This window comes from Macaca mulatta, chromosome 7, assembly GCF_049350105.2.
Source record: "Macaca mulatta isolate MMU2019108-1 chromosome 7, T2T-MMU8v2.0, whole genome shotgun sequence".
NCBI classification, from domain to species: domain Eukaryota; kingdom Metazoa; phylum Chordata; class Mammalia; order Primates; family Cercopithecidae; genus Macaca; species Macaca mulatta.
The window spans coordinates 90,568,785-90,595,044 of NC_133412.1; the positions used below are offsets into that span (position 1 = coordinate 90,568,785).

Genomic DNA, 26,260 nt, shown 5'->3' on the forward strand with positions numbered 1-26,260 from the left:
TCTCCCCACTGTTTTATTTTATCAGTTTCATAGTTTGAGGTCATAGATTTAAGTCTTTAATCCATTTGATTTTTGTACATAGCAAGGGAAAGGGATCTAGTTTCAGTTTTCTGCATATGGATATCTAGTTTTCCCAGCCCCACTTATTGAGGAGACTGTCCTTTCCCCAATGTATATTCTTGGCACCTTCATAAAAAATGAGTTCACTGCAGATGTATGAATTTGTTTCTGGGTTCTCCATTCTGTTCCAATGCTCTGTGTATCTGTTTTAAATGCCAGTACCTATGCCATTTGGTTATTACAGTCTACAGTATAATTTGAAGTCAGGTAATGTGATTCCTCCAGTTTTGTTCTTTTTGCTCATGATAGCTTTTGCTATTTTGGGTCTTTTATGGTTCCATATAAATTTTAGGATTTTTTTTCTATCTCTATGAAGAATGTCATTGGTATTTTGATAGGGATTGCATTGAATCTGTAGATTGCTTTGGGTAGTATGAATGTTTTAACAGTATTTATTCTTACAATTCATGAACACTGAATATCTTTCCACTTTTTTGAGTCCCCTTCAATAGCTTGCATCAGTGTTTTATAGTTTTCATTACAGAGATCTTTCACTTCTCTGATTAATTCTTAGATATTTTGTTTGTAGCCGTTATAAATGGGATTACTCAAGGCTTGCAGTAACCACTACCTGGATACTGTCTATGTTCTCTCAAAGTCCCAGGGTGCTACAATCAGCAGGTGGCAGAGCCAGCCAGACTTGTCCTTCCCTTCAGGGCAGCAAGTTCCCCTGGGCCCCAGGTGGATCCAGAGATGCTGTCCAAGAGCCAGGTACTGGAGTCAAAACCTCAGAAATCTACCTGGTGGCCCATTCTACTGCAGCTAAGCTGACATTCAAACCAGAGACAAAGTCCTTCCCTCTCCTCCCTCCCCTTTCACAGGCAGAGGAGCCTCTTCCTGTGGCCACCACCACCATGCAAGGCCCACGGGGAGTACTGCCAGGCTACTACCAGTGTTCACTTAAGGCTCAAGCACTCTTCAATCAGTTTGTGGTGAATGCTGCCAGACATCAGACTCACCATTTAGGGCAGCGGGCTCCCCTCTGGCCCAGAACAGGTCCAGAAATGCTGTCCAGAGCAAAGGCCTGAAACTGCAGACTCCAAGAGCCTACTTGGTGCTCCACCCCACTGTGGCTAAGCTCATACCTAAGGTGCAAGACAAAGTCCCTTTTACTTTTCCCTCTGCTTTTCTCAAGCAGAAGGAGTCTCTTACCATAGCCACCACAGATGGAAAAGTGCTGGGTCTCATCTGAAGCCACCACATCTCCGAGTCTAAGCCAAGGTCCATGGCATACTACCTGGGCATGCTGCTGATTATTCAGGACTGGCTAAGGGCTCTTTAGTCAGCAAGTTATGAATGATGCCAGGACTGGGTCCTTCCCTTCAAGGCAATGGGGTCCCTTCTGGCTAACTGTGTGTCTAGAATTGTCATCTGGGAGATGTGGCCTAAAATGGGGGCCTCATGACCCTGGCCGGTGCCCTATCTTACTGTGGCTGAGCTGGTATTCAAGATGCAAGACAATGTTCTCTTTACCCTTCCCTCTTCTCTCCTGAAGAGGAAGGAAGGAGCTATTTTTGTTGCTGCAAGCAGCATAGCCTGGGGTTGGGAGAGAGGTGGCACAAGCACTCCCTTAGCCACCTCAGCTAGTGTCTCATTAAGTTGCATGCCCCCTAAGTCCACTGGCTCCAAGTCCAACATAGCACCAAGACTTAACTAGCAGTTTCAGTACTTGTGGCCAAAACTGTCTTTGAAGTTTATTTAGAACCCCAGAGCACTTTAGCCCACGAAGGTGAGGCCTGCCAACACTCAAGTTTCAACCACTGGGATGGGTGATTCCCCTTCAAGCTAGGGCAGTCTAAATGCTCCCTCCATGGATGTCAGCTGAGTTCAGCCCAGTTTTGCTTTCCACTGTGCATTAGGCCATTTTTCACACTGCTATAAAGAAATACCCAAGTCTGGATAATTTGTAAAGGAAAGAGGTTTAACATGTGGACTCACAGGTGCACATGGCTAGGGAGACCTCAGGAAACTTACAATCATGGCCAAAGGCAAAGGGGAAGCAAGGACCTTTTTCACATGGTGGCAGGAGAGAGAAGAGCAAAGGGGGACGAGCCCCTTAAAAACGATCAGATCTCGTGAGCACTCACTCACTATCACAAGAACAGCATGGAGAAACCACCCACCAGGTCCTTCCCTCAAGACATGGGGATTATGGGATTACAATTTGAAATGAGATTTGGGTGGGGACACAGAGCCAAACCATATCACACTGTGACAGGGCAGCATTGAGTTCAATGCAAAGTCCCACACTCATTGTGCTATCCCTCTGCCAAGCACAGAGATTACCTACCTCTCTGTGCCACACTGTGACTGCTGCTGAAGGGTAGGGGAAGAGGTTGCATTGGCAATTCAAGATTGTCTTTCCTACCATCTTCAGTGCCTCCTTCAGTGATATGAAGTTAAAACTAGGTACTGTGAGTGCTCACCTGATTTTTGATTCTTATGAAGGCACTTCTTGTGTAGACAGCTGTTAAATATGGTGTTACTGTGGGGTGGTGGCAGGGGGTGACAATTGATGGAGGCTTCTGTTTTATTTGGCCGTCTTGCTCCTCCCTCTGGTCGCTGGTTGTTTTAAAGAGTTTTTCTTTAAGGAATTTAGTTTTGATGTGCCTCAATGTGAATTTCTTAGGAGCTTATCCTGTTTGGGATTCACTCAGCTTCTTGAATCTGTGGGCTTATGTCTTTCACTTAATTGGGACATTTTCAGACTTTATTTCTTCAAATATTTTTTCCAGTCCCACACTCTTTTGCCTTTGCTTCTGGGATTTTTTTTTTTCCTTTTTGAGACAGAGTCTCGCTCTGTCATACCAGCTGGAGTGCGGTGGCACGATCTCGGCTCACTGCAACCTCCACCTCCTGGGACCAAGTGATTCTCCAGCCTCAGCATCCTGAGTAGCTGGGATTACAGGCATGCACCACAAAACCCAACTGATTTTTCTCTTTTTAGTAGAGATGGGGTTTTTCTATGTTGGCCAGATTGGTCTTGAACTCCTGACCTCAAGTAATCTGCCTGCCTTGGCCTCCCCTAAAGTGCTGGGATTACAGGTGTGAAACACTGCGTCTGGCTGCTTCTGGGATTCCTGATACAACTTTGTATCTTCTACAGATCCCTTAGGCCCAGCTCATTTTTTCCAGTGTGTTTTCTCTGTTCATATTGAGTGAATTATATTCATCTAAGTTCACTGATTCTATTCCATCATTTCCATTCTACTAAATTCCATCCAATGATAATTTTGTTGTTGTTCCTATATTTTTTCAGTTCTATAATTTTCATTTAGATTTAGTTCCTCCGTAAAATTTCAATTTCTTTGTTGAAATTTTTTGTTTCAAGAAAATTTATAATTAATTGTTGGCAGCATTTTATGATTTATAATTGTTGTTAGACAATTCCAACATTTGTCACTGGTGCCAGTTGATTGATTTTTCTCAAATTGTGGCTTGCCTAGTCCTAGTATGACTAGTGATTTTCAACTACATCCTGAATACTTTGGTTATTATATTAGGAGTCTCTTGATCCTGTTTAAATATACTATTGTAGCAAGCCATCACACTGTTTAGGTTTGTCATGTAGGCCTGGCTTACTTTTCTGGGCTTTAATTCTAATGATAGTTTAGTTTTTAGAGGCCTTGCCATGTTATCCCAATCTGCTTTGTTTTAATGGTGTTGTTGAGGCTCCTCTTCAGTCGTTGCTGGTGATATCTGTGGGGGTGAAAGGCACTTCCCTGTGTTACAAGGTGTCACTGAGCCACTTCCTGTAGTGGGGTCAGGGAGAGAGAAGCTTCTGGGTGCAGGGACAGCAGGGAGACAAGGGGTTTTGCTGCTGCCGCTGCTGCTAGCAGATAGAGCTGCCCGCCAGTGTCCTGGTTGTGGAGCACAAGTTGAGTAGGCCTGGGGTTTGCTGCTGCTGCAGGTAGAGTAGCCAGCTCACTATGTCCTGTTTATGAAGGAGTTCTCAGGCTCCCCATGCGGTCTCTGTTGGGCTTTGTCTCCCCAGTCCATTGAGGACGAGCAGGCTGTTCTTGAGTTTTATGTCTAAGACTGGACAGCTCCAGGTTGCAGGCCTCCACGTGCCCCAATCGGGATATGTGGGGAGAGGAAAAGAAAATCCAGAGAATTCACCGTGTTGTCGTTCTCAAGTCCTGGGGCCCCTGGCCAGTGAGCCTTCTTCTTTCTAGCTTTCATCATTATTTTATTGTTGTTGCTGAATACTCTCTAGGATATCTGGTTACATTTAGAGAAGGTTACCTTTATGTTTTTCTGAGGCTGTTAGTGTCCCCATTATACGGACGAGGACACTGGGGCACATGGAGGGTAAGTGATTAGTGGTAAAGCTGCCTTCAGGATTTTTTCTTTGGGGACCAGACCCTGGCTACACATTTTAGCAGAACCTCTGAGGCCCTGGGGCCCAGCGTAGGTTCTGTCTCTCCTCTGTGCCTCCTGACCAATGCTGCCACCTGGGAACTCCGCTCCTGCCTCTGGTCTGTCACCACCTTCCCTCCGTCCATCATGCTGCCGTGGCTATCACCAGATCAGACTTCCCATAGTCCCCTATCACAGCCCCTCTTCTTCTGGGGGCCCTGCCCAGAGCTCTGGGGCTTGTATGTGGCAGGAATGATAGGGCCCTGTCCCACTGTGGCCTGGGCTCACCACCTCTCCTCCTCCCAGCCCCATGTCTTTTGTTAATTACTCCTCTATTACATCAGGCTGATGCCTACTCCTCTGTCTCCAAATTCAGACATGCTCCTCAGTGACCATTCTATTTTCCTGGGCCAAGACCACCTGCCTCCTCCCCGAGGATGCCTAACATGGACAGTGCACATGAAAGCAATCTGAAAGCGCTGAAGTCTGTGGCTACAGACATAGTGGTCAGCAGTGTGGACACTGAGACCTTATTTCCTGGTTCAAATCCTGATTCCATCACTTATAAACTCTGGGACCATGACAAGTTGCTTAAGTTCCCTGTGCCTCAGCTTCCCTACCTATAGAATGGAGAGAATGACAGGAATTACCCCATGGTATAGTTGGGATGAATTAATAGACATAAAGCCCTGAGAATAAGCTCGTAGATCTACCACTGCTCAACAGGTTATACACGTTTTAAGTTTTGTCTTACTGCCTGTGAATCCACAGCGTGCACTGCTCAGATCCTGGTCTCTTTTGCCCCGCATGTTGACCCCACGTCACATAATCAAGAACACGAGGGTCTAAAGTGAGATCAGAGATCACTTCAAACCTCTTCAAACTCCAAAAATCCCCACTTCAACCCCTAAGCCAGAAGGCAGCATCTTTGTGCAAACTCGCCAATGTGAGAAAATCAACACTTCCCATTGCTTCTGAAGAACTCCAATGTTAAGAACACTCTTCAACTAAGTTGCAACCTCTTTTCCTGTAACTTGGAGCACACCAGTTCAGCTCTGCCATCTGGGGCTGCGCAGAGACCCCTCATGCCCTGGTATCCTCCAAAGTATCCCCTGCACACCTCATCCACATAAAGACACTCAGTTCTTCCAGCTGTTTCCTTCATCATCCCCTTCCCTTGCATATGATCGTGCTTCTGGCTCCTGAAGTCCTTCTTAAAACAGACTTCCCATGCTGAACACAAGCCTCTTGGTGCCACTTAACCCCTGAAGGGCATGGCAGGACTAACACTGCCTTCTTCATTACCAAAGATGAGGCTGGTGTTAATAAAGCACAAGAGCACACTGGTTTTGTGAGTGTGCAGCTAACAATTACTCCACACCTACGGGATGGTCAGTTCGTTTCATCTCTTATGCCAGCCCTAATCAACTGGCAGTGGCTGCCTAAAGTTAGGAAGGCCTATGAGTTGCAATTCAGTGGAGAAGGGAAGGTCCTGGGATCAATGAGTAATGTCAATGAAGTATGAGAAGGAAGTAAGGACAGATATGCTTGCTGGCAGTGATACTGTCATTAAGTTGCATTTCTCCTCCATCTTGTACATTAGTTGATCTGAGACTTAACTGATATTAAATGCCACCTGGAAAGCTGTAAGGCATATGGCGAGTACATGGACTTAAACACTGACAAAGGGCCTGAAGCCTGGCTCTGCCATTTACCAGTGGCGTGTCCTGGGCCTCATCTTCCTCTCTATAAAATGCAAATACCACTACTATTATAGGATGGGGCAAAAATGAAATGCAATCATTCATTGCTGCATTTGGCCACTTTTCAAGGTGACCAACAACTTCATGGACTCTGAATTGCTGCATACTCTTTTCCTTCCCATCTTGGTGCCATCTCAATGTCTGATGAGCATACTACCTATCTCCACAGCCAAGTCATGACTAAAGCAGTCACACAAGCAGTGATTCCAGTGCCCTCGGGCGGCAGGAAGCAACTTTCACAGGCAGACTTCCCTCTACTAATACGCATGCATTGGAGTAAGGTTATCCATCTGTTACAAACTCCTTTAACTGCAGCAGTATCCAGCTCACAGTTCTCCATATTTCCCCCATCAGGAGGGCTGAGAGTTTTGCAGAAACCTGAGCAAAATTTTCCATCCTCTATCTTTGCACAATCCTTGGATGACTTCTAGGATTGTCTCTTTTATTTCTGAGAGCTCACAAATTATGTCTGATGAGCCATTCGGGAATGTTTCCTATAAGCAATATTAATATCATAAGTTGAAATGTATGCCATTTGTCTCATTTCCCTTTTGCAAGATGGCATTTGCCTATCTCTGGCATTCCTTCCCTTTCTTCATTGCTCTTTTCCGCAATTATCAATGTGGTCTGGCACTCCCATTTGCAAATAAGTTCTTTTAATCTGGACCAAGAGAGCCAGACTCATGTGAAGCAACTATTGACCTCTCATCACCTCCTCCATCACCCAGGACCTCAGCCCCCACTGGTACAAGGTGCACTGTACATCCCTGGTGTGTGAGGTGAGACTTGCTGGGTCATTGAGATGGTGATGAGCATGCCCATGACAAAGTCAGAGCAGGCACTATCTGTCAGCGTGCCCATTGTGTTCAAAAGGGGGCATCTTTACAACCCTTTGCAAATCCCTAAGGTTGAAAGCATGATTGCTTTAGGGTACTCTTTGACTTTCTTTCCCTTTGGTAACCAGCCCTCTTGGCTTTCCTTCCTGAGCCACCTTTTACAAGGAAACGAGTTTTACAGTCACTTTGTAGGAGTTGCTATAAACACGAGGACCACTGAAGACTAAGGCCAGGCAGGTACCAGGCTCAACCCGTAAGAGGTGAACCAGCTTCTCTGGACACATGATTCATGTTGAAGCAAGAAGTGATCTGGTTCCTGGACTTTAGGGTTCATGCTAAACCCCCAGATTCCAGAAGTTTCCAACCAGCATTTGAAGGCTGCTCTGGTCTTCTAGGCCATGGGTAATAATATAACAAATGTGGAAAGAGAAAATGACGATTTTCATACCTGACCCAAGACACCCCAACAGGCTGACCTGCCAACTCTATATTTCACCAAAAGGGCAGCCATGGGACGAGCTCTTCACACACAGTCCCTGGAAGTGAGGGTGGGAAGAAGACACCCTCTAGGACCCTCACAGTCGCTCACACCTCGGCCTCTGCCCCCAAACTGAAAATAAAAACTGAAAGGGAGACCAAAAAAGGGCAAGAGAGCAAAGTCAGCATTTCACAGACAGGGACCTGTAGTCTGCCTTTTTGGCAAGTCAAAGGGCACCAATAACCAGGCGGGGTGGTGTGAGCCTGTAGTCCAAGCAACTTAGGAGGCTAAGGTGGGAGGAGCACTTGAGCTCAGGAGTATGAGGCTGCAGTGAGTTGCAATCACACCACTGCACTCCAGTCTAGGTGACAGAGCGAGGCCCTCTTTTTTGTGTGTTTGAGGTGGAGTTTCTCTCTTGTTGCCCAAGCTGGAATGCAATGGCATGATCTTGGCTCACTGCAACCTCCACCTCCCGGGTTTAAGCGATTCTCCTACCTCAGTCTCCCGACTAGCTGGGTTACAGGCATGCACCACCATGCCCAGCTAATTTTGTATTTTTTAGTAGAGACTGGGTTTCTCCATGTTGGTCAGGCTGGTCTCGAACTCCTGACCTCAGGTGATCTGCCCACTTCAGCCTCCCAAAATGCTAGGATTACAGGCATAAGCTATCACTCCCCACCACGAGGCCCTGTCTCTTAAAAAAAACGAGAACGTACACACAAAACCGGCCGCTTCAGGAATTTTTAGGGAGTGTCTAACATTCTTCTTCAGTGTTTCCAATAGTTTTGTGGCTTCCTTCCATCTTCTATGTGGAAAACCCCCATTTCACGGGAAACCCCAATTCAAGTTGACCAGCATGTTTCAATACAAGTTTGTAAACATCCAAGAGTTTGATATGCTCAAGTTTAGCCAAAAATGTACCAGGTTTTATAAAGTGCCAAGTCAAATGTTTGGACTAGAGTGAGGTCTCTTTGACAGGTAGGATCAGTGGTGGCTGTACAAGGCACACCTGCTAAGAAACCTGGTCTCCAGGTGGTAGAGGAGGCTGAATGGAAACCTAGCGTCAAATTCCAAAGACAGTCGACAACCCCTGGGAGCCTTCTACCATTGCACAGCCAGCAAATAAAGCATGGCCAAAGAGCAGGGACCAGAGAAGAGATTCCAAAGCCAGGGTATGAAAGCTATCCCGAAAACACCCCTGCAGAACCAAGATGGAAAAAAAGTATTTTGCTTTAACCCACCAAGTTATATACACCTGCAGCTGCAATACTGAGCAATGGACTGAGGAATGAGGTAAACCAAAAGGTCCACCCCTTGGATGCCTTAGCTATTTGTCTCAAACTATCATGTTGTACACGAGTCCCATGGCAGGCCTGAGCCCTGCATTTCCAACCAACAGGCTCCCAGGTGATGCGGCTGCTGCTGGTCCGAGACTACACTGTGAAGTGCAAGGCCCGAGATGAAGTCCTAGGGTGCTTCTCCGCTGTTGTGCAGCACCAAATGTGGGGCTTCTTCACTCTGCCAGATTCTGAACTGGGCATGGGATGTAGGAGTTCTAGATGAAAACTGTTAAATCAGAAAGGATGGCTCAACTGGGGGACGGTATATGGAGGGGGGCTTTGTGAGCTTGTCCTGCTGAGTAATCCAAGTGTGGACCAAGTAGCTGGCAGGAAGTTGGCTGCCTTTTTCTTTATAACTCTCTTCCTGCTGCTGGGAGTAGTTTCTGACATCCCTGGGTGATCACAGAGCATGTGTCACAAAGCTGCACAGGCCCTTTATTAATTCAGATGCTCCCCCAATGCAGAGCCACCAACACAGCCAACTACAGGCTCATTAGGTGTCATTTACCAAAGCAGCACATGCTCCTGTATGGAAGGAATAACAGGAGCATGTGCTCCTGTTGAAGGCTCCCCTGACCAGAAACCAACCCATGCACACCTTTGGGTCGTCAGCAGGCATCTTGTCACTTGTCTTCAGTGTCTGAAGCTGCCTCATGGTAGGCGTCCTTCTGGATCTGCTATGGCCGTGGTAGGGGGATACTATGATCAAGTTTGACTTCTAAAAACTACCACTGTGTGGATGCCCTGTCTTTCTCTTTAGCAATCCACCTGGATGTAATCTGGGAAAGCCATGGCCAAGGTGCAGGCACAAGTTCTGGCCCCGACATGATACACCACAGCATCACAGGGCCCAGCTTCTCCCAGTGGTTGCCTGCCTCACTTCCCTACATCAGCATCAGCAGGGGCCTTGAAAACCCTAAGACTCTTCCCCACCTCAGTTCAACACTGACCAACCTGCCTTCCTTTCATTCTCTCTTGGCTGCTGATACCAATCACAAGTGAGAAGCATGAGTCACTGAGGTTTACTTAGCACAGGTCCTCTCAACACTGTAGAAGTGAGGCTCTGCTTAACAAGAGGATGCCGTACTCATGCTTCCAGCGACTTGCTAAGAAAATGATAACCTCCCTCATTCTATATTCATCTACGGCTGTATATTTTTTTCCAAGAAAGGCCATTCCCAGATCCTCATGCCGGCCCCTGGAAACTACTGTCTGTGCTCTGCTCTGATGTCAGGAACAAAGTGCATGATTCCATGGCTCTCTCAGATCCCCCGAGCCCTTCTGCTGGCCCTCTCTGTCTGCCACTGCCATTTGGCAAAACCACCACCTTTGCGCAAAGTGAGAGCAAGCCATCTGTGACCTCAAACAGATGGAGATGAGAAGGGCCCTTTCCCAGAATGTGCCATTGACTGGGCTGAATCCCCAAAGGCATACAGGTTTCTTCCAGAGGCCACAGGTTGGGCCTGTCCACTACAGGAGAGGTCAGTTCCAGAATGAGAAGAGAATGGTTGACCGGAGCAAGGGCACAGGGACGGCACAGGGAACCCCAGGAGGGGCAGGTCTGGAGAAGTCAGGTATTTGGTTTCAAGTTGTCCACTGGCAGTGGGCAGTAGGTGCACAAGGGGTCCAGGCAGGAAACCAAACACCTGGAAGAATGGGGACACTCCTTCTACAGAGAAAGCTGCATCAGATCACACCCCTGCCACCTGAGTACTAAGGCAACCCTAGCTGTGTAAGCCAAAGGTGTCTTTCCAAGTAAAGGTTAAGTGAGTCCAGTTACCAAGACAGCCACCTGGACAGGGCTCAGCGCTGGCCCTGGTTCTGTTCACGTGTGGAAAGGGCACTGTGCTGTGGCCTGAGCTTCAGGTCCGAGACTCCACTCAGCCACATAGCGCCGTGGGAAGGGAGGTGGCTCACCATCTGCAAAATGACGACTCTGGACATCCCTTCCAGCTCCAAGAACCACTCAGCTGAGGCTGCCAGAAGCTCTGGCACAAGAAAACTACATCGCAGCTAACTGCTGGAAGAGTCTAGAAGTTCTGAGGCGATTTCAGAATCTGGTTCTTTAGCCAAACTCAACTTTCCTCCTGCCTCCTCAAACACCATCTTGGATGTCATTATTTTAGGCAAGGGAATCTACCTGATAATTAAATGCAAAGGATTCCTGGGGCAGAGACAAACACCAGCACAGCGTGTATAACCTGCCTTATTACAGTAACACAACTCTGGGGGCAGAGGAAGTCTCTCCACGGCTGGACTTCCTATCATGATGCTGACATCCAGCCAACAGCTGTTGGGACATGCTGCTCAAAATACAGGTGGGACTGCATGTGCCTGCTTGCTGACAGGCTTTTAAGGCCTGTCTGAGTTTCCCTCCCTCCCAGCCAGGCATCAGGCCTGGCCTGGTGGGATTTGGGAAGGCTGTGGCCGAGGTCCTCTTTGGAACAGAGGCTCTGGGTTTTCCAGACAACTGGAAGAAATGTCGTCGCCTCACATACGACTCCACATCAATGATGAGACTCCAAAGGAAAGCAATGCAGTTTCTCTGTAACCTGTGAATGCAGGACCACGAGGAATTACTGCTGATGGCAGTAGAGCCATTCAGACAGAGCCCACAGTCACAAATGCTCCTTGCTGCTCTGGTCGCTGCAGCAGCACCTCCCATCCACGATTCTCTGCTGGGGAGAGGCCAGAAGGAAATTCTGCTTTTATTTGTGTGAGAGAAAGGGAGCGGGGAGGAAGCGAGAAATCAGGCAAAGCTGAGTGGGGCAGAGCAACAGCTGTCCCATGGGTCCTCCACAGTCACAAGCTCATTCCAACACGGCCAAGGCACCAGGAGGTTCATGGCTTGTCAAAATGAAGAACCCTACAAATCTCACCAGCAAAACACCCTGATATGACTTACACATTGCAAGCCTCATGTAACCTATAAATATACATACCTTCTATATACCCATAAAAATAAAAAATCAGTAAAATATAAATACACAAATAAAAGGAAATAAGACCTGCATATTTTGAACAACCCTGGAATTTGGGTAAGGACTGCCATGCCCAGTGGATGCTCACACACTGACTTTGATGCAGGGGCCAAGTGCAGAGGAAACTGTATTCAGGAATCACTCCAAGCTCCCCAGAGGGAAACCTGAGAGCCCTTAAATGCTGCAAGCGCCACCAATTACCCTTCAGCAGAGAAGGGAAGACTGCCTGAGGCTGTGAGAGCTAAGTGGGAACTGGGGATGAGGCCCAGGCAGGAACCTGCTGGGAAACCTGTCTAGAGCCTGTCCAAGGCTCCAGCCCTTCCTGGGGGAAGGCGCCCCCTTTTCTGTTCCTACAGGAAGGCCAACCCCTATGTGAACACAACCACAACTGCCCTAATTCCAACTAGAACAAAAGCATGCTCCCTCTCCCTCCAGGATTTCCAAACAGTTATGACATTCCCAGAAACCCTCTCTCCGCGTACCTTCCTTTCAACGCTGGCCCATCTGATGTCTGTGCTGGGTGCAGCACTGTGTCGGGTGCTGCACCTACTGGGTGCAGCACTAAGGCCAAACATTTGAGGCAGGAGCAGCCACCACCCATGGCCATCTGCTGGTGGGCTACCTGCCTGCCTAGATCTGTCCTGTGTCCATTCTGTGTCCCCACAGCACTGTGCCGGCTGGCTTCTTCTTAATACAAATCACAGACAAGCATTTCCATGCTTCACACATCTGGATAATGGCTTGCTTTCCTTCCTGTTCTGGGACTGAGACAATTTCTTTTCATTTGAACCATGTCAACTCCAGTTATGAGAGCATTTCCCTCGCATGGCTCTCTCCCCGCCTTCCCTCCTCCCCATCACAGCCCAGACACGCGTCCACCCACTGCCCACGGACCACACTTCTCAGGGATCAGATTCCTTCACATTCTGAGCTGCAGGCCAGGCAAGCACGTCCTTAGCCAATGTGGCATCCTTCCCGACGTCCACTGTCCCAAACTCACCTTGGCACAGCATCACATCTGGCTGGAAGCATCCAAAGTAATGAAAATTAGAGGAGACCGAGTTTCACCTGTAGCTGGTGGCATCCCCACCTGCCCTCTGTCCTTGCAGGGCCCACCTATCCCTCTACCTGCTTTCCTGCCTCATCCGGGTCCAGGCTTCTGCCCGGCCCATTCTTCCAGGGGCTTCACCACAGGTCACTTTACGCTTTGTGCCATGCCCTCCTTGAGGTCTCCTGGGAGCTGATGGAGTAGAGACAGGACTAAGCCTGTCTATGGTAGCAACATTCAGAATGGCCGGGTCCCGAGTGCTCACTCGGAAGTGGCGAGGCGCATGGAACTCAGGGTGACCGAGAGAGAGAGGTGAAGCGGGCAGGTTATTTTTAGCATGGCCGGGCTCAGCACTGAAGGATACCCCATGTTGGCTCCCCAGCACTGGGGCCTTGGAGGCATCGGGTAAAGAGACGTGGCAGGAACGCGGGCGAGGCCAGAAAGAGGAACAACGAGACCCCTCCAATGTTGCGTCTTCCGCGGTTCTCCACCTGGGATGTGAGGAATCTCTTGGAGAGCCTTCCTGAGCTTCCTCCCCCAGAGCGAGCGCATCAATCAATGGTGGGTGAGGCTGGGCCACTGCATTTCTAGACACCCAGTGCTCCTCCTGTGCATCACTGCCAGGCATCATCTACGCCAAGTTCCCAGCTTTTGTCAAGACAGTGTTTTCCAGAGGCCACAGGCTTGGCCTCTCCACTACAGGAGAGGTCAATTCTAGAATGGAAAGAGAATGGCTTTGACCGAAGCAAGGGCACAGGGATGCCAGGGGAAACCCAAGGAGGGGCAGTTCTGGAGAAGCTCCTCCCCAAGGAGAGGCTGCAGGAGGCTGAGCACATGCGTGGCGCTGGTGCCACTTGGGCTGGAGACCTTCCACGGTTTGGGCTGGCTCCCAAGGTCAGGCATTTATTGAACCCTGATCTGGCTCAGGCTTATCTAACAGACACTCCTCAATTCAACAAAGGCAGAGGTTTATTTTCCACAATGAGAAAGCTTTTTATTTTTCTATATAAAGATATATCCTTTTTGTTTTTCTGAGCGGGTGGTGGATGGTGCACAAAGCAGACTCCCTCCCTTCTATTGTCACCCCACCTAGAAGGTCCTGTCTCTAGACATCTCCCAGGAGCTTGCTGCCTTACCTGATTGAGATGCAGGCAGGCACAGGGTCCTGGGCTTACCTAGGCCCAGAACGACCAGTGGACACTTGGTTCTGTGCCCGCCTGCCTGCAGCTGCACTAGAACCAGCTCCTCCTGCCAGGCATCTCCCCTGGACCTAGCTGCAGCATACCAGACCCACTTCCCTCGAAACACAAGGCACTCTCAGCAGCCTTCATAGAGCTATGCACTTTCTTTTATACTGGAGCTTCCAAATCACAGCCAACAATAGATGCTACAATTCCAACAGCTGCATTACACCCAGTCACTTTAAAGTCACACTAAAGTTACTGCCAACTCCCTCCTTGATCTGGGTTTTATTTTTGCTTTTTCTCATGGGCAGTCAGCACAGAGCTGAGCTTCTACCCGTCATCAGGGGTCAGTCCTTCCCATGATCAACCAGAGTTAAGCCTGAAAAGCAGGGGCCTGAGAGAAACAAATGCTTACTTCTGGCTTTTCCTCTTTCTCTTTAAAACCAAACTGTGATTGGCATATTGGATGCTGACATCCAGGACAAGGCACCCTGTCCTGGTTTCTTGAAGGAGAAAACCTGGGGTGTGTCATCCCAGCTGGGCTGTTTCTCTCAAGGAACTGCCCCCTTTCCATGGATCCTGTCTTAACAAGGATCAGCCGGTAAAAGATGCCTGTTGTAGCTATCTTCCCATGTGCAGGGGCTGCTGTTTTCTAATGATCACCGCGGGATGGAGAAAGGCAAAAGGAGACCCCGGCTAAATACAGTCACTTTAAGGTGCATTTCTCAAGTTAACGCTATGGAAAGGGACACAGCTGTCTTCCTCACACTTAACACGGCCAAGATTTCTAATTACTAGCTGAACCCAAAGGTAGCACACAGCTGCCCATCAGAACAGCCTTTCATGGGCAAGAAGGCAACCAAGGGCATGCGTTTGCATTTAGGAACCTCCAGGCTGTTGTCAGCATGACTGCTGCTCAGCTTGGACTCTGCCTCCAGGCAGCAGCAAGGGGGGCCCTTCCACAGCTTCTCACACAGCACCTGCACCAGGACTTGCCATCCCCCAGCTCCTGTCCACAGCAGAGCTGGGGAAGTCTTCTGCAGCCCGCTCCTTTGTCAGGGCAGAGAATCAGAAAGCTGTTACTCGAATGAATCCACAGCTTCAGCTCAGCGGTTACAAGGAAGTTAATGATGATATATGAGAGGCAGGATCCTTGAGAAGGCCCCAGGCAGGGAGCTTTTAAAGTCTCAGATTCATTTATGTATTAATATGTAAATGGAGCCTGTTCCATGCTTCTGGAAAACCACAAAACTACTGATCATTTTCATTGGCATCACTTTCATTCTAATAGTCTCAGACTTATGTTAATTAAATAACTGGCCCATTGTTTGGTCTCAAAAAAAAAAAGAAGCTGTCAATCTCATCTACGGTACTCAAGTGTCCTAGGGAACCTCTCTCCATGATATGGTCATTGTCCTTGGTCAGCCAGCAGCAGCTATACACATGGACATTTACTTCCCTTAAACTGAGAGTACCTTGGTTTTTGACTCTACAAGTTCTCTTCTTTATTATTTATTTCATGTAATTTATATCCTTATTTTAATGGGCCTATTGCAGTATGTATAATCATATAAGTGATCCCAAATCATATTAAGTAGTAACTACAAATTTTAAAGAAGCAATACTAGTTTCCTAACCTGTAAAGTAAAAGCTACATAATACCTACCTCATAGGACTGACCCAATGGCATGATAAACACACAGCATCTCACACAGTACCCTGCACACAGTAGGTGTTCAATACATGAGAGATCTGATCCGAGTTAAACATCACTAGTATGTTATTAATTCATGGCCAAAGCAGCATTATTGATATTACCATGGCAAGAACTTTAAATTTAATTATAATTTAGGACCTATTTGATTGCAAATTGGATTAGAGCCAGTTTATTGTACCAAATAAATTATGTTTGAACTATTTAAAATAAAACCATGCATACAAAGAGACGCTAGAAAGAGAAGAGGGAGGAAAATATAATTCCAGGATGTAGATGAGTTAATTGCTGAAAATGAGCCCTAAATCTAGCTTTGTGTTTTCTGACAGCCAACGCAGAAACAAAATCATGTTAATCTGTGCAACTCATTGTTTGATAAGCGGAACATGTAGCTCATACAGAAGCGGAATCTTTTTCCTGACAATCAGATTTTAGGGTAGCTGCTCACACCAATCGCCCTACGAAGCACGTTAGGTGACAAACAGAAGAGCCGCACCTTTGCGTGCTATGTGCAAAGGCACACACGCGGACACCTTCCCTCCAGAAATGTTTCACTTTACCACATTCCATGGTAAGGGACCAGTGGGTGAGCCACCTGGAGACTTTTTCCACATAAGCTAAGGAGTATGGAGTTTAATGGATCCACTGTATTCCAAAATATAGAACAGTTTTCACGTTTTGCGTCTGTGAAACAGCCTGGCCGGTGACTTCGCTGAGCGTACAGGCTGGTCTTGGCCTTTTCCAGCAGCCCATATAGCCTGGAACCAGAGCCCGGTAACCAGAGGGGCCTGCGGATGGGGAGGACATGGCTTCATCCTCGGGGATCTGCTTCCCAACACTTGTGACTAATCAAAGTTGACAGACTTCCCTGGGAAACCTGTAATTACCCGAAGAGGGGGAGGGCCAAATGCTAGCAAGATTTATTGGCTTTGATTAACAATAAGGTGTTTGTTTTTGTCGGTAATTAGAGTTGAATAGCAAGCTATAAAGAGTCCTCCAAGAAATTCTAAACAGTCTATAGCTAAAGGGTACTAAAGTGTGTTTGAATCTAACCATTCATCTTTGCAGACCTCCGGTGCAGGGAGGCCAGTGTTTGATCCGGCACACTCGAACAGGTCATCAGGGAGAAAATGGCCCTCTGTATTTTTAATGTCTGATGAGAAAAGACCTCCATGCAGCATGTGTGCACCCACACATATGTGCAAATGGCACTTAGCATGTGCCATGCTGCTGGATGCTGGCGTGGGACATTGCAGTTCACGTAACTATAGCTCAACTCACCTTATTTAAATTGACTATTCAAAGGCCCATAACAGCTCGGGTGTTGGTAAGTACTCTGATATCCCTGCATCCTCATAATGATTAGGAAATTGATTCTTAGGTACTATGGCATGCTGGTGGGGTCAGTCCCTTGATGGTGGGAAGATGTTTGCCAAACTCATTCTGATTTATGGCTTTTTTCCCCAGCAGATCACTCTTGGATACAGGATTTTAAGAACTCAGATACAAATAATTAATTGCAAATTAATGCAGTTGAACTTCATTTAAAATGCAGTTGACTAATATAAATGCAGTTGAACTTCATTTAAAAAACAGTATGGGCAAAGAATTGTCAACAGTATTTTTAAAAATAGTGTCAAGATGAGACAACTGTGTACTCAGAGACAACTTGTCATCTTGCTTCACCAGGTCCTGGGTCAATAACATGGGATTTCCTCCCTACCCCAGGAAATGCGCACAACATTATTTCCACTCTCTGTACCTACTCACATTATGACACACAATAGGTAGGGAAAGGCCAACTACCAAACCCCTCGACAGGAATGGAAACAATTAAGATGGCACTAGATAAACCAAAACAACAACAAAAACATGCAGCCAAAAAAATGGATGAGTCCATGTCCTTTGCAGGGACATGGATGAAGCTGGAAACAATCATTCTCAGCAAACTAACACAGGAACAGAAAACCAAACACTGCATGTTCTCACTCATAAGTGTGGGTTGAACACTGAGAACACATGGACACAGGGAGGGGAACATCAGACACTGGGGCCTGTTGTGGGGGTGGGGGACTAGGGGAGGGATAGCATTAGGAGAAATACCTAATGTAGGTGATGGGTTGATGGGTGCAGAAAACCACCATGGCACATGTATACCTATGTAACAAACCTGCACGTTCTGCACATGTATCCCAGAACTTAAAATATAATTTAAAAAGAAAAAAAAAAACAGCAAAAACAAAACAAAAAGGTCATAAAATCAATTCAGTGGATGTGGACCAGCATTTTAAAAAGTGAACAGAATATAAACTCACTAAAAGTCATCACTCATAAACAAACAAAAAGTAAAGCCACAGATATGGCAAATGCTTGAGAAAAACAATTGCTTTTATACTCCTTCTTATACATTGACTTTACTCTCATAAAAACTAGAGTTAACAGTTGAGACCCCAGGCATCTTACTGTGTAGGTCATTAGGAAACCTTTACAATAACTTTCCCCCAAGAACTAGATTTCCATTTAATTATGTTCTATTCAATCCAATATAAACCTTTCCACTGTTCTGCATGCTCTGGCCTCCTCAATTTAATTTTCTTTTAAGTTCTTAAGCAGTCATACCACAATCTTTCCTTCAGAGAAACATAAAACAGACACCTACTCTAGGAAAAAGAATAACCCTCAGGTCACAGTTTTAGCATTATCTGGCTTTCTGCCACTTGAGGCTTCCTGCATGTGATCACAACCTGGGGCCAGCCACTCAACAACCCCTCCAGGAGGTTGCCTCAGACTCCCCCTAAGGCAAGCTCTAAGGTTCTATGGTTACTTCATCCTAAAGAGAAGAATCGCTGCATGCAAAGACTCTCATCCACAGCTGTTAATTCTTCAAAACTAAGACACTAAATTCTACATTCAGAAAGTTGGACTTTAGAATTGGCAGAAAAGGAAATGGAAAGTCAATAGTATAAAGATCCATCCCATTATGTGAATAATAGACTTGGAGTGAATCAAAGATCATGCTCATCCCGGAAAGAAGTACAACTAAATAAGGACATCCTGAGAAGAACCTCTTCTCTCTACTCTGTTGGCTTTAAGAATAGATGTGCACATGAAATTAACATTTCAACTCTCCAAGCCAATCAGTGCAGTAATCTCGTGGGGTCCCTGAGGGTTGGGACCCTAGTGTACTGACCTGGGTCCTTTATTGCAGAAGCAGCAAAGGCATAGAGCAGCACTGTTTTAGAACTTACAGAATTCAAGTGAAAAATCTGTATTCAAAAAAGGATTGAAAGAAAACAGGACGACACAGAGTCTGATACTTACTTGTGGCCCAGCTCATGGGCGATGGTAAAGGCCAAATTGAGACCATTGTCTTCGGCAAGCACACACTTCCTCTTAGCACTGCACACACCTCCTAAGTAAGCAATTCCTGCAGCAGAGACACAAAACACATCCTCTTCAGAACGCGGGAGGCCCTGGTCTCGCCAGGCAAGTCCGCACGGTCAACAGCACACACGGTCAACGTCACACACAATCGAGGCAGGCACACTGGGACAATGCTGACTATGAGTCTCAGCCCATATGGGAAGGGTTTGTGTATGATGCTTTTGTGTTCACCCAACAAAAACAATAACCACCACAAGCATCCATCAGGCATCTAATACGCGTCAGGGGGTGTGCTGAGTCATGTACTCATAGCACCTAACTTAATCCTCATGACCCGGGATGAGGGAAACTGAGGTTTGGAAAGGAAAGGTAACTCTCCCAAGGTCACCTGGATGGGCACCCAGTGCTGGGATCCTACACCAGATCTGTCTAACTTCAGTGCCCAGGGCTGGGACCAAGTGAGGCCAGCCAGGCAAGGCACCCAGGGTATAAGATTTAAGAGGCCCTGGCTCTCAGGCAATGCCCCTGCACCCACACACCCTGAGAGGGAGGAAGCACCTCCTCACACTGCACATCCCGGGCGTGAGCTGGGTTCTGTGCTGGGTCTCATGGACAGCAAGCCCCGGAAGGCTGTGCAGAATGTTCTGAAAATGCTTCAGGAGCCCTTGAGAGAGGAAGACCCAGAGAAAGTGGAGCCAGCGCTGGGAGAGCCAGGGCCTTGAAGTCCTCAGTGAGGACTAGCCCGTGAGCCAAATGTGTGTCTCCACACACATGTGCTTGCCCCAAGGACTTCACTCTAAGACAGGAAACCCGAACCATACACACCAGGAGAAATGCAATGCAGGGCAGTGGAGGCTGCGTCCCAAGGATGGGCGGTGTTGGTGGTACTGCAGGCCAGCCACTGCAGGAGAGGCAGGCGTTTTCCAGGGGAGGAAGGCGGCTCTGGCAAAGGGACGTGTGGGAGGACACGGGGCCCTTGGATGCCAGCCCCTCTGGGGAATGCTGGGAGGGTGGCCACAGCAGGGGTGGGGAGGGCAAGCCCATGCTGGCCACACTTCTGGGGACTGACCCTCCAGGGCTCCCCACCACAGCACTCCCTGCACCCAGGAAAGACATGTCTCACCCCGCAGGGACTGTAGGGCTTCTCAACAGGGCCTGCTAGGAAACCTGACATCTGCCCTCCCATGGGCGTTTAACCCCGAGGACAGTTCCTCGGTATGCCCCTGTGTGATACACAAGTGGATGGTGGAATGGGGTGGCTGTGGGAGCTCAGTACTCCCCTGGCTGTGCCGTCACATTGGGCGTGGTGGGCAGCGGCTCTGCTGGCATAGCACCATGGAGTGGATGGAGGCTAAACACAGCTGGACTCTGCCCATCAGCCCCATGCCCTGGATGGGCTGTGACTACCCAAGGAAGGAGCACCTGCTCTCCACCATGGGCTGTCCCTCTGTCGAGCTGCACAGTGCTCCATTCTGAGGGCTCCTTCCATGAACTTGCCTGAGATGTCTCAGGAGGGAAGGAGTTGGCAGAGGGCAGGGGAGAATGGGACAGGGGAACCATTTCATTAAAAACGAGCCCTCCTCCCTGCTCCCAAAGAGCTAAACCAGCATCCTCTTCGCTGATGTCCAAATCAAACTGCTGCGGAGCTCAGCCACACACAGGGTGGTCCCTCTGATGTGGTGTGGCTCTGTGTTCCCACCCAAATCTCACCTCGATTTGTAATCCCCATGTGCCAGGGAGGGACCTGCTGGGAAGTGATTGGATCATGGGAACAGTTTCCCCCACGCTGTTCTTGGGATAGTGAGTTAGTTCTCATGAGAGATGATGGTTTTAGGAGTGTTTGGCAGTTATTTCCCCGCCCCCTCCGCTGCACTGTGAAGAAGGTGCCTGCTTCCCTTTCCCCTTCAGCCATGATTGTAAGTTTCCTGAGGCCTCCCCAGCTATGTAGAACTGACAGTCAATTAAACCTCTTTCCTTTATAAACTACCCAGTCTCAGGTAGTATCTTTATAGCAGCGTGAAAAAGGACTAATACATCCTCCTTCCTCGTCCTCTCCACGAGGCACAGAGGAAGCTCACATGGCCTGGCTCCACAGAGGTGTGGCTCCAGTGCTCATGTTCCACACACTGGGCCCAGGTACCTCACTGTGGGTCTATTTTTATTTGGAAACATGCAGTGTGCTTAGTTAAAAATAAATAAAAGACAAATTAAATGTTATTTTGCCTCAAGATGCTTTTGTGGCCACGTGGATGTCACAACTCAGCAATGCAGACTATTGAAAAGAGCAACACGACAACCAGAAAGGATGCAATGTGGTTTCTCAGTACCTTCAAGGTCATTATTCTGGTTTTGTTTAAAAATGTTTTGTGGGTTGCTTTTACAAGTCTACCAGTGAGTAGGTGGAATGCTGCTACATAGCCCTGATGGTATGTGCACGTGGCCCACGTGGGTGCATGCACACGCTCAGACACACACCCAGCAGTGCCCACCCAGCCCTGGCTGCAGCCTCTCTGGGTCAACGAATCAATTAGAAACAATCAGATCTGCACACCCTGGAGAAGTTGCCTGGTGAGGGGGAAGGGAGACAGTGAGGCCAGATGTGCTGAGCTTGCTGTCCTGAGTGTGCCTGCCATGGGCTCTGATACAGAACTGGCAGACCTCACATGCCACACAAACACTTCCCCCTGGCCTCAGCCACACTCAGCATTCGGAGGAGGCAGCCCTGACTTTCCACTCTAATTAGGTAACGTGCAATGCTAGAGGAACAGTGAAGCAAGGAGCCTTCCAATAATTGCATTTTAATTTTTCCAAGGTGCAGATGATTTTTTTTTTTAACTAGAAAACAAAGAATCAGTTTATTTACAAGAAATGCTATTGCACAAAGGTGGATTAAGGTCTAATGCTTTTAATGATTTATTCCAATCGTGACCAGCCTGGTCATAAAACTGAGCAAGGAAAAACACATAAAAGAAACAGCTCCTGACAACAGAGCACAAGAGCTGTGTGTTTATGAGATGAGGTGGAAATGCTTAGAATGCACAAAACAAAGTCTGGAGAAAATCCCAGGTTGTTGTAAAATAAGAGCTACGGGGGGAATAAACGGTAATTAAGTCATCCAGCTTCAGCAGAAAACAAAGCCCACCACTATTCCATGTTACTAAAAAGAAACTGCAGTCTAGGGAAGGCAGAGCCCTGGAGACTCAGAGATACCCCCACCATCTCAGGCTGCAGAAGGCACCAAGCTAGAAAAACCCACCAAATCCCCATGCTGGTGCTTGTCAAGAAATGAGGAAAAACCAGTTTTCTCTGTATTGATTTATTAAAAACTGAGGTCTGTGACACTACAGTTTCGCAGTCAGTACACTGCTAACTTCAGTGCTGATGCTGTGGAACCTTCCGAGGTAACCGGAATTCCCTTAACGCTGAGGTGAGGCTTTTAGACCCTGCAGTGGTGCTTTCACCGGCTTTCACATCCAGCATTCTATGATTTAAAATTCTCCACAGATCACAGAACTTATTTAAAAATTTTTAAAAACATCAATTCCACATGTTTGCATAGTTTCTTGTAACAAAAGGGAGGCAGAAAGGCAACTGGAATTTATTAGTTGTGCCTCTAAATGGGCAAGACTGCTCTGAACACTCAACACTCCCTTGCTTGGCAAGTATGACTGGTCCCATTTTATAGATGGGGAAACAGAGGCTCTACTACACCCCTGACAACAAGTGTGTGCTTGTGTCCTAAATGGTGGCTCACTCCAACTCTACTACACCCCTGACAACAAACACACTCTTAAAAAAATCTGAAACACAGATGGTAAAAATGAAGGGGTGTGGGTCAGGCACAGTGGCTCACACCTGTAATCCCAGCACTTTGGGAGGCTGAGCTGGGAAGATCGCCTGAGGTCAGGAGTTTGAGACCAGCCTGGCCAACATGGTGAAACCCCGTCTCTACTAAAAATACAAAACTGGTGGGGAGTGGTGGTGACACCTGTAATCCCAGCACTTCGGGAGGCCGAGGTGGGCAGATTGCAAGGTCAGGAGATCGAGACCATCCTGGCTAACATGGTGAAATCCCATCTCTACTAAAAATACAAAAAATTAGCTGGGTGTGGTGGCAGGTGCCTGTACTCCCAGCTACTCGGGAGACTGAGGCAGGAGAATGGCATGAACCCGGGAGGTGGAGCTTGCAGTGAGCCGAGATCGCACCACTGCACTCCAGCCTGAGTGACAGAGCAAGACTCCTTCTAAAACAAAACAAAAACAAGACAAAAAAAACCCACCCAAATTAGCCAGGCATGGTGGCAGGTCCCTGTGGTCCCAGCTACCCCAGAGGCTGAGGCAGGAGAATCACTTGAACACGGGAGGTAGAGGTTGCAGTGAGCTGAGATCCATCACTGCACTCCAGCCTGCGTGACACAGCAAGATTCCGTCTCAAAAAAACAAAAAAGAGGGGGTGTAATGAGTTCTTCTGAAACCTGGGGCAGCTCATTTAATTTATCCAGAGAAGAGGCTCCCATCCACTAGCTCTGTGACCCATCTTCCCAGCCATGCCAGCACAACACAGGTGCTCATCTGTCTTCTTTCTCTTCCTTTTCTCAGTAGAAGCATAATTTTATAGAGAAAACTGGATGAAGATGATTAATCAGTTTCTTTTTCAGTAGAAAACTACATGATATAAGCTCATAACTCTTTATCTCAGGGCTGACCACTCAATCCTCTCTAGATTTAAGGAATAAACAACAAACAACTGTCTAAACTCTGATTGATGCAGTAAGTTGTTGCATATAAGCCATCTGCAGCTGGTGGCCTTGCTGCCCATTAGTCCAACCTTACAGGGTCTGCCTTTGAGAGACATGGCTCCATTTTTCCCACCAACTGCTCAACTACCAAACACTGTCACGGTTATTGCTGGAACATCAAGCTGTCAGTCACAAGAGAGCAACTGGCATCTGCCCATACACCAACCATAGTCATGGATACTGAATTGCAGATTCACGCTCACTGACAAGTCCTTGTTTCTTGCAAACCTAAGTGGATATGGGTGTGATCTGAACGGGTGAACAGCACTTAGGAGCAAATGTCTTAGAGTCTAGGATGTGACAAAGGAAAACTAACTACAAAGGAATAATAAAGTTGGACCCCTACTTCACACCACATTTAAAATATAAGTCAAAATGAATTAAAGAGCTAAATGTGAGTGCTAAAACTATAAAACTCTTAGAAGAAAACTAAGATGGAAATCTTCCTGACCTTGGTGTAGACAAAGCCTTCTTAGCTATAACATCAAAAACACAAGTGGGGGTGGGAAAATCCTAACCTCTTGCAACAGAAGAGTGGCTGAGGGGGAAGGGGCTGGGATTGAGGTGGGGAGTCACCTTCATTTCCACTGCCAGCCCAAGCAATGAATATGCTGGCACATTCTCCGAGGAAGCTTTCCCGACTTTCCCCTTGGCAATTGTGGTTTTCTGTGGACTGGGAGTCATCCAGCAGTTATGACCTTGCAGGCTAACTCAGTGTGTTGGTTTGTGTGTTATAATGCCATGTGAGCTGTTGCTTCGTGATGGGGTTTCTTGGTTATGGGTCAGAATCAGGAAAGGCTACTTGTGGGCCTTGCTCCCTAGGGTTAATGAGACCACAGCTTAGGACACAGATGTCCTTGGCTTCGGTTTCTCAGGCATCTCCAGGATCCTGGACTTTGGGAGGAGATGCCGTCTCTGGTAAGAGAATCACACGAGTTCCCACAGATGACTCGAGGGTCCTGGGCTGGAGGAGTCACTCCTACGAGATAACATTTTCATGTGTTCTGCGAGTTAAGGGTAAGTGGAGGAATAAACTGGCCCTTGGATTTACAAGTTAGAATCAAAAAGTTTATGCCAACAGTTTGCTCTAGAAACCAAAACACGCCGGGAGAGGGGAAGGAAGGAGAAATGCACAAGTGGTGATGTTCAAAAGGCCACAACCAACTTGAGCCAAGTGCGTGGAGATATCATGCAGACTACCCACCCAGACTACCCAGAGAAGATGACGCTCATGTCAGCAGGACCTGTCACATGGGAGGGGTTCTCCAGGGAGCAATGTAACATTTGTCAAATCACAGTGTGCCTCTCTTCGGAGAACCCCACAGAGTCTCAGGGGCTTCTGAAACAGGCCTTGATGCCCACCAGAAATGGTCCCAGGCAGGTTCACCTCAGGACATCATAGGATCCTTGAAAATCTCTTATCTTGACAAACGCTTTGTCAAGTGTTTCCTGATGGCCTGTATGTGACAGGCCTCGTGCCGGGCAGAGTCGAAGCTGAGCAGGCGCAGGCCTAGGAGAAGCAGCCTCCGGGCCACTGCAGCAAGAAGACAAAGCAGCCTGTAGAAAGATGAGCAGGGATGTTCCAAGCCAAGCACCAGGGCCTGAAGGGTGGGTGATCGATCGGGTCTCTGAAAGACAGCTGCGCCAGTGACCCAGCCCAGATCTGGCCTCTCCAGAGGGCAAACAAGTGGAAACTGGAGAGGAAGCTCCACACTGAGCCGTGCACTCACTGATCCCTGTTCCTCCCTCTGGGTCACCTGTCACAGCTGAGAGCCCCTCACCGAGCCACACCCTCATTCTGACTACTCTCTGAGCAAACTTTCCCGGACCACGGGTGGCTCCCTGTGTGGGGAGCACCTGCAGGCAGCACCGTGAATGCAGCAGGTGATGAGCGTCTTTGAGCTGCCTTTCAGGAGACCTCTGGACCTCTGTGGGTACTCCCTGGCCACCAGAGAAGAACCCTGTCTTCTAGCATTTAGCATTCAGGAAACACAATCCCCGACCAGCCTGCTGGATGGCTGTACCTCAGCGGCACTGCACCGTCGCCTGTGTGCAGGTTCTGGTGTGTGCACACGTGAGTGTATGACTGTAGACACGGGCATGGCCAGGACACCCTTCCCCTAACTGGAAGCATGAGGCTGATGCCCACACTCACTCCTACAGCAATGGACCCTAGTGAATTTTGAAAGCTATAACACACTCACATTCTCTATCAACTGCACTGCTTGGTACTTACTTTGGTCAATAATTTTAA

General features: G+C 47.8%; 1 protein-coding gene across 4 annotated transcripts in view; it reads right to left on the reverse strand.

The window, feature by feature from the left end:
* ADAMTS17 (ADAM metallopeptidase with thrombospondin type 1 motif 17) overlaps positions 1-26,260 on the reverse strand; it is a 362,991-nt gene that overhangs the window by 202,733 nt on the left and 133,998 nt on the right. For all 4 annotated transcript variants that reach the window (XM_077940459.1, XM_077940458.1, XM_077940457.1 and 1 more), the window contains exon 8: positions 19,145-19,250. In XM_077940459.1, coding sequence (XP_077796585.1) covers positions 19,145-19,250 — 106 coding nt within the window. The remainder of the gene's footprint in view (positions 1-19,144; positions 19,251-26,260) is intronic.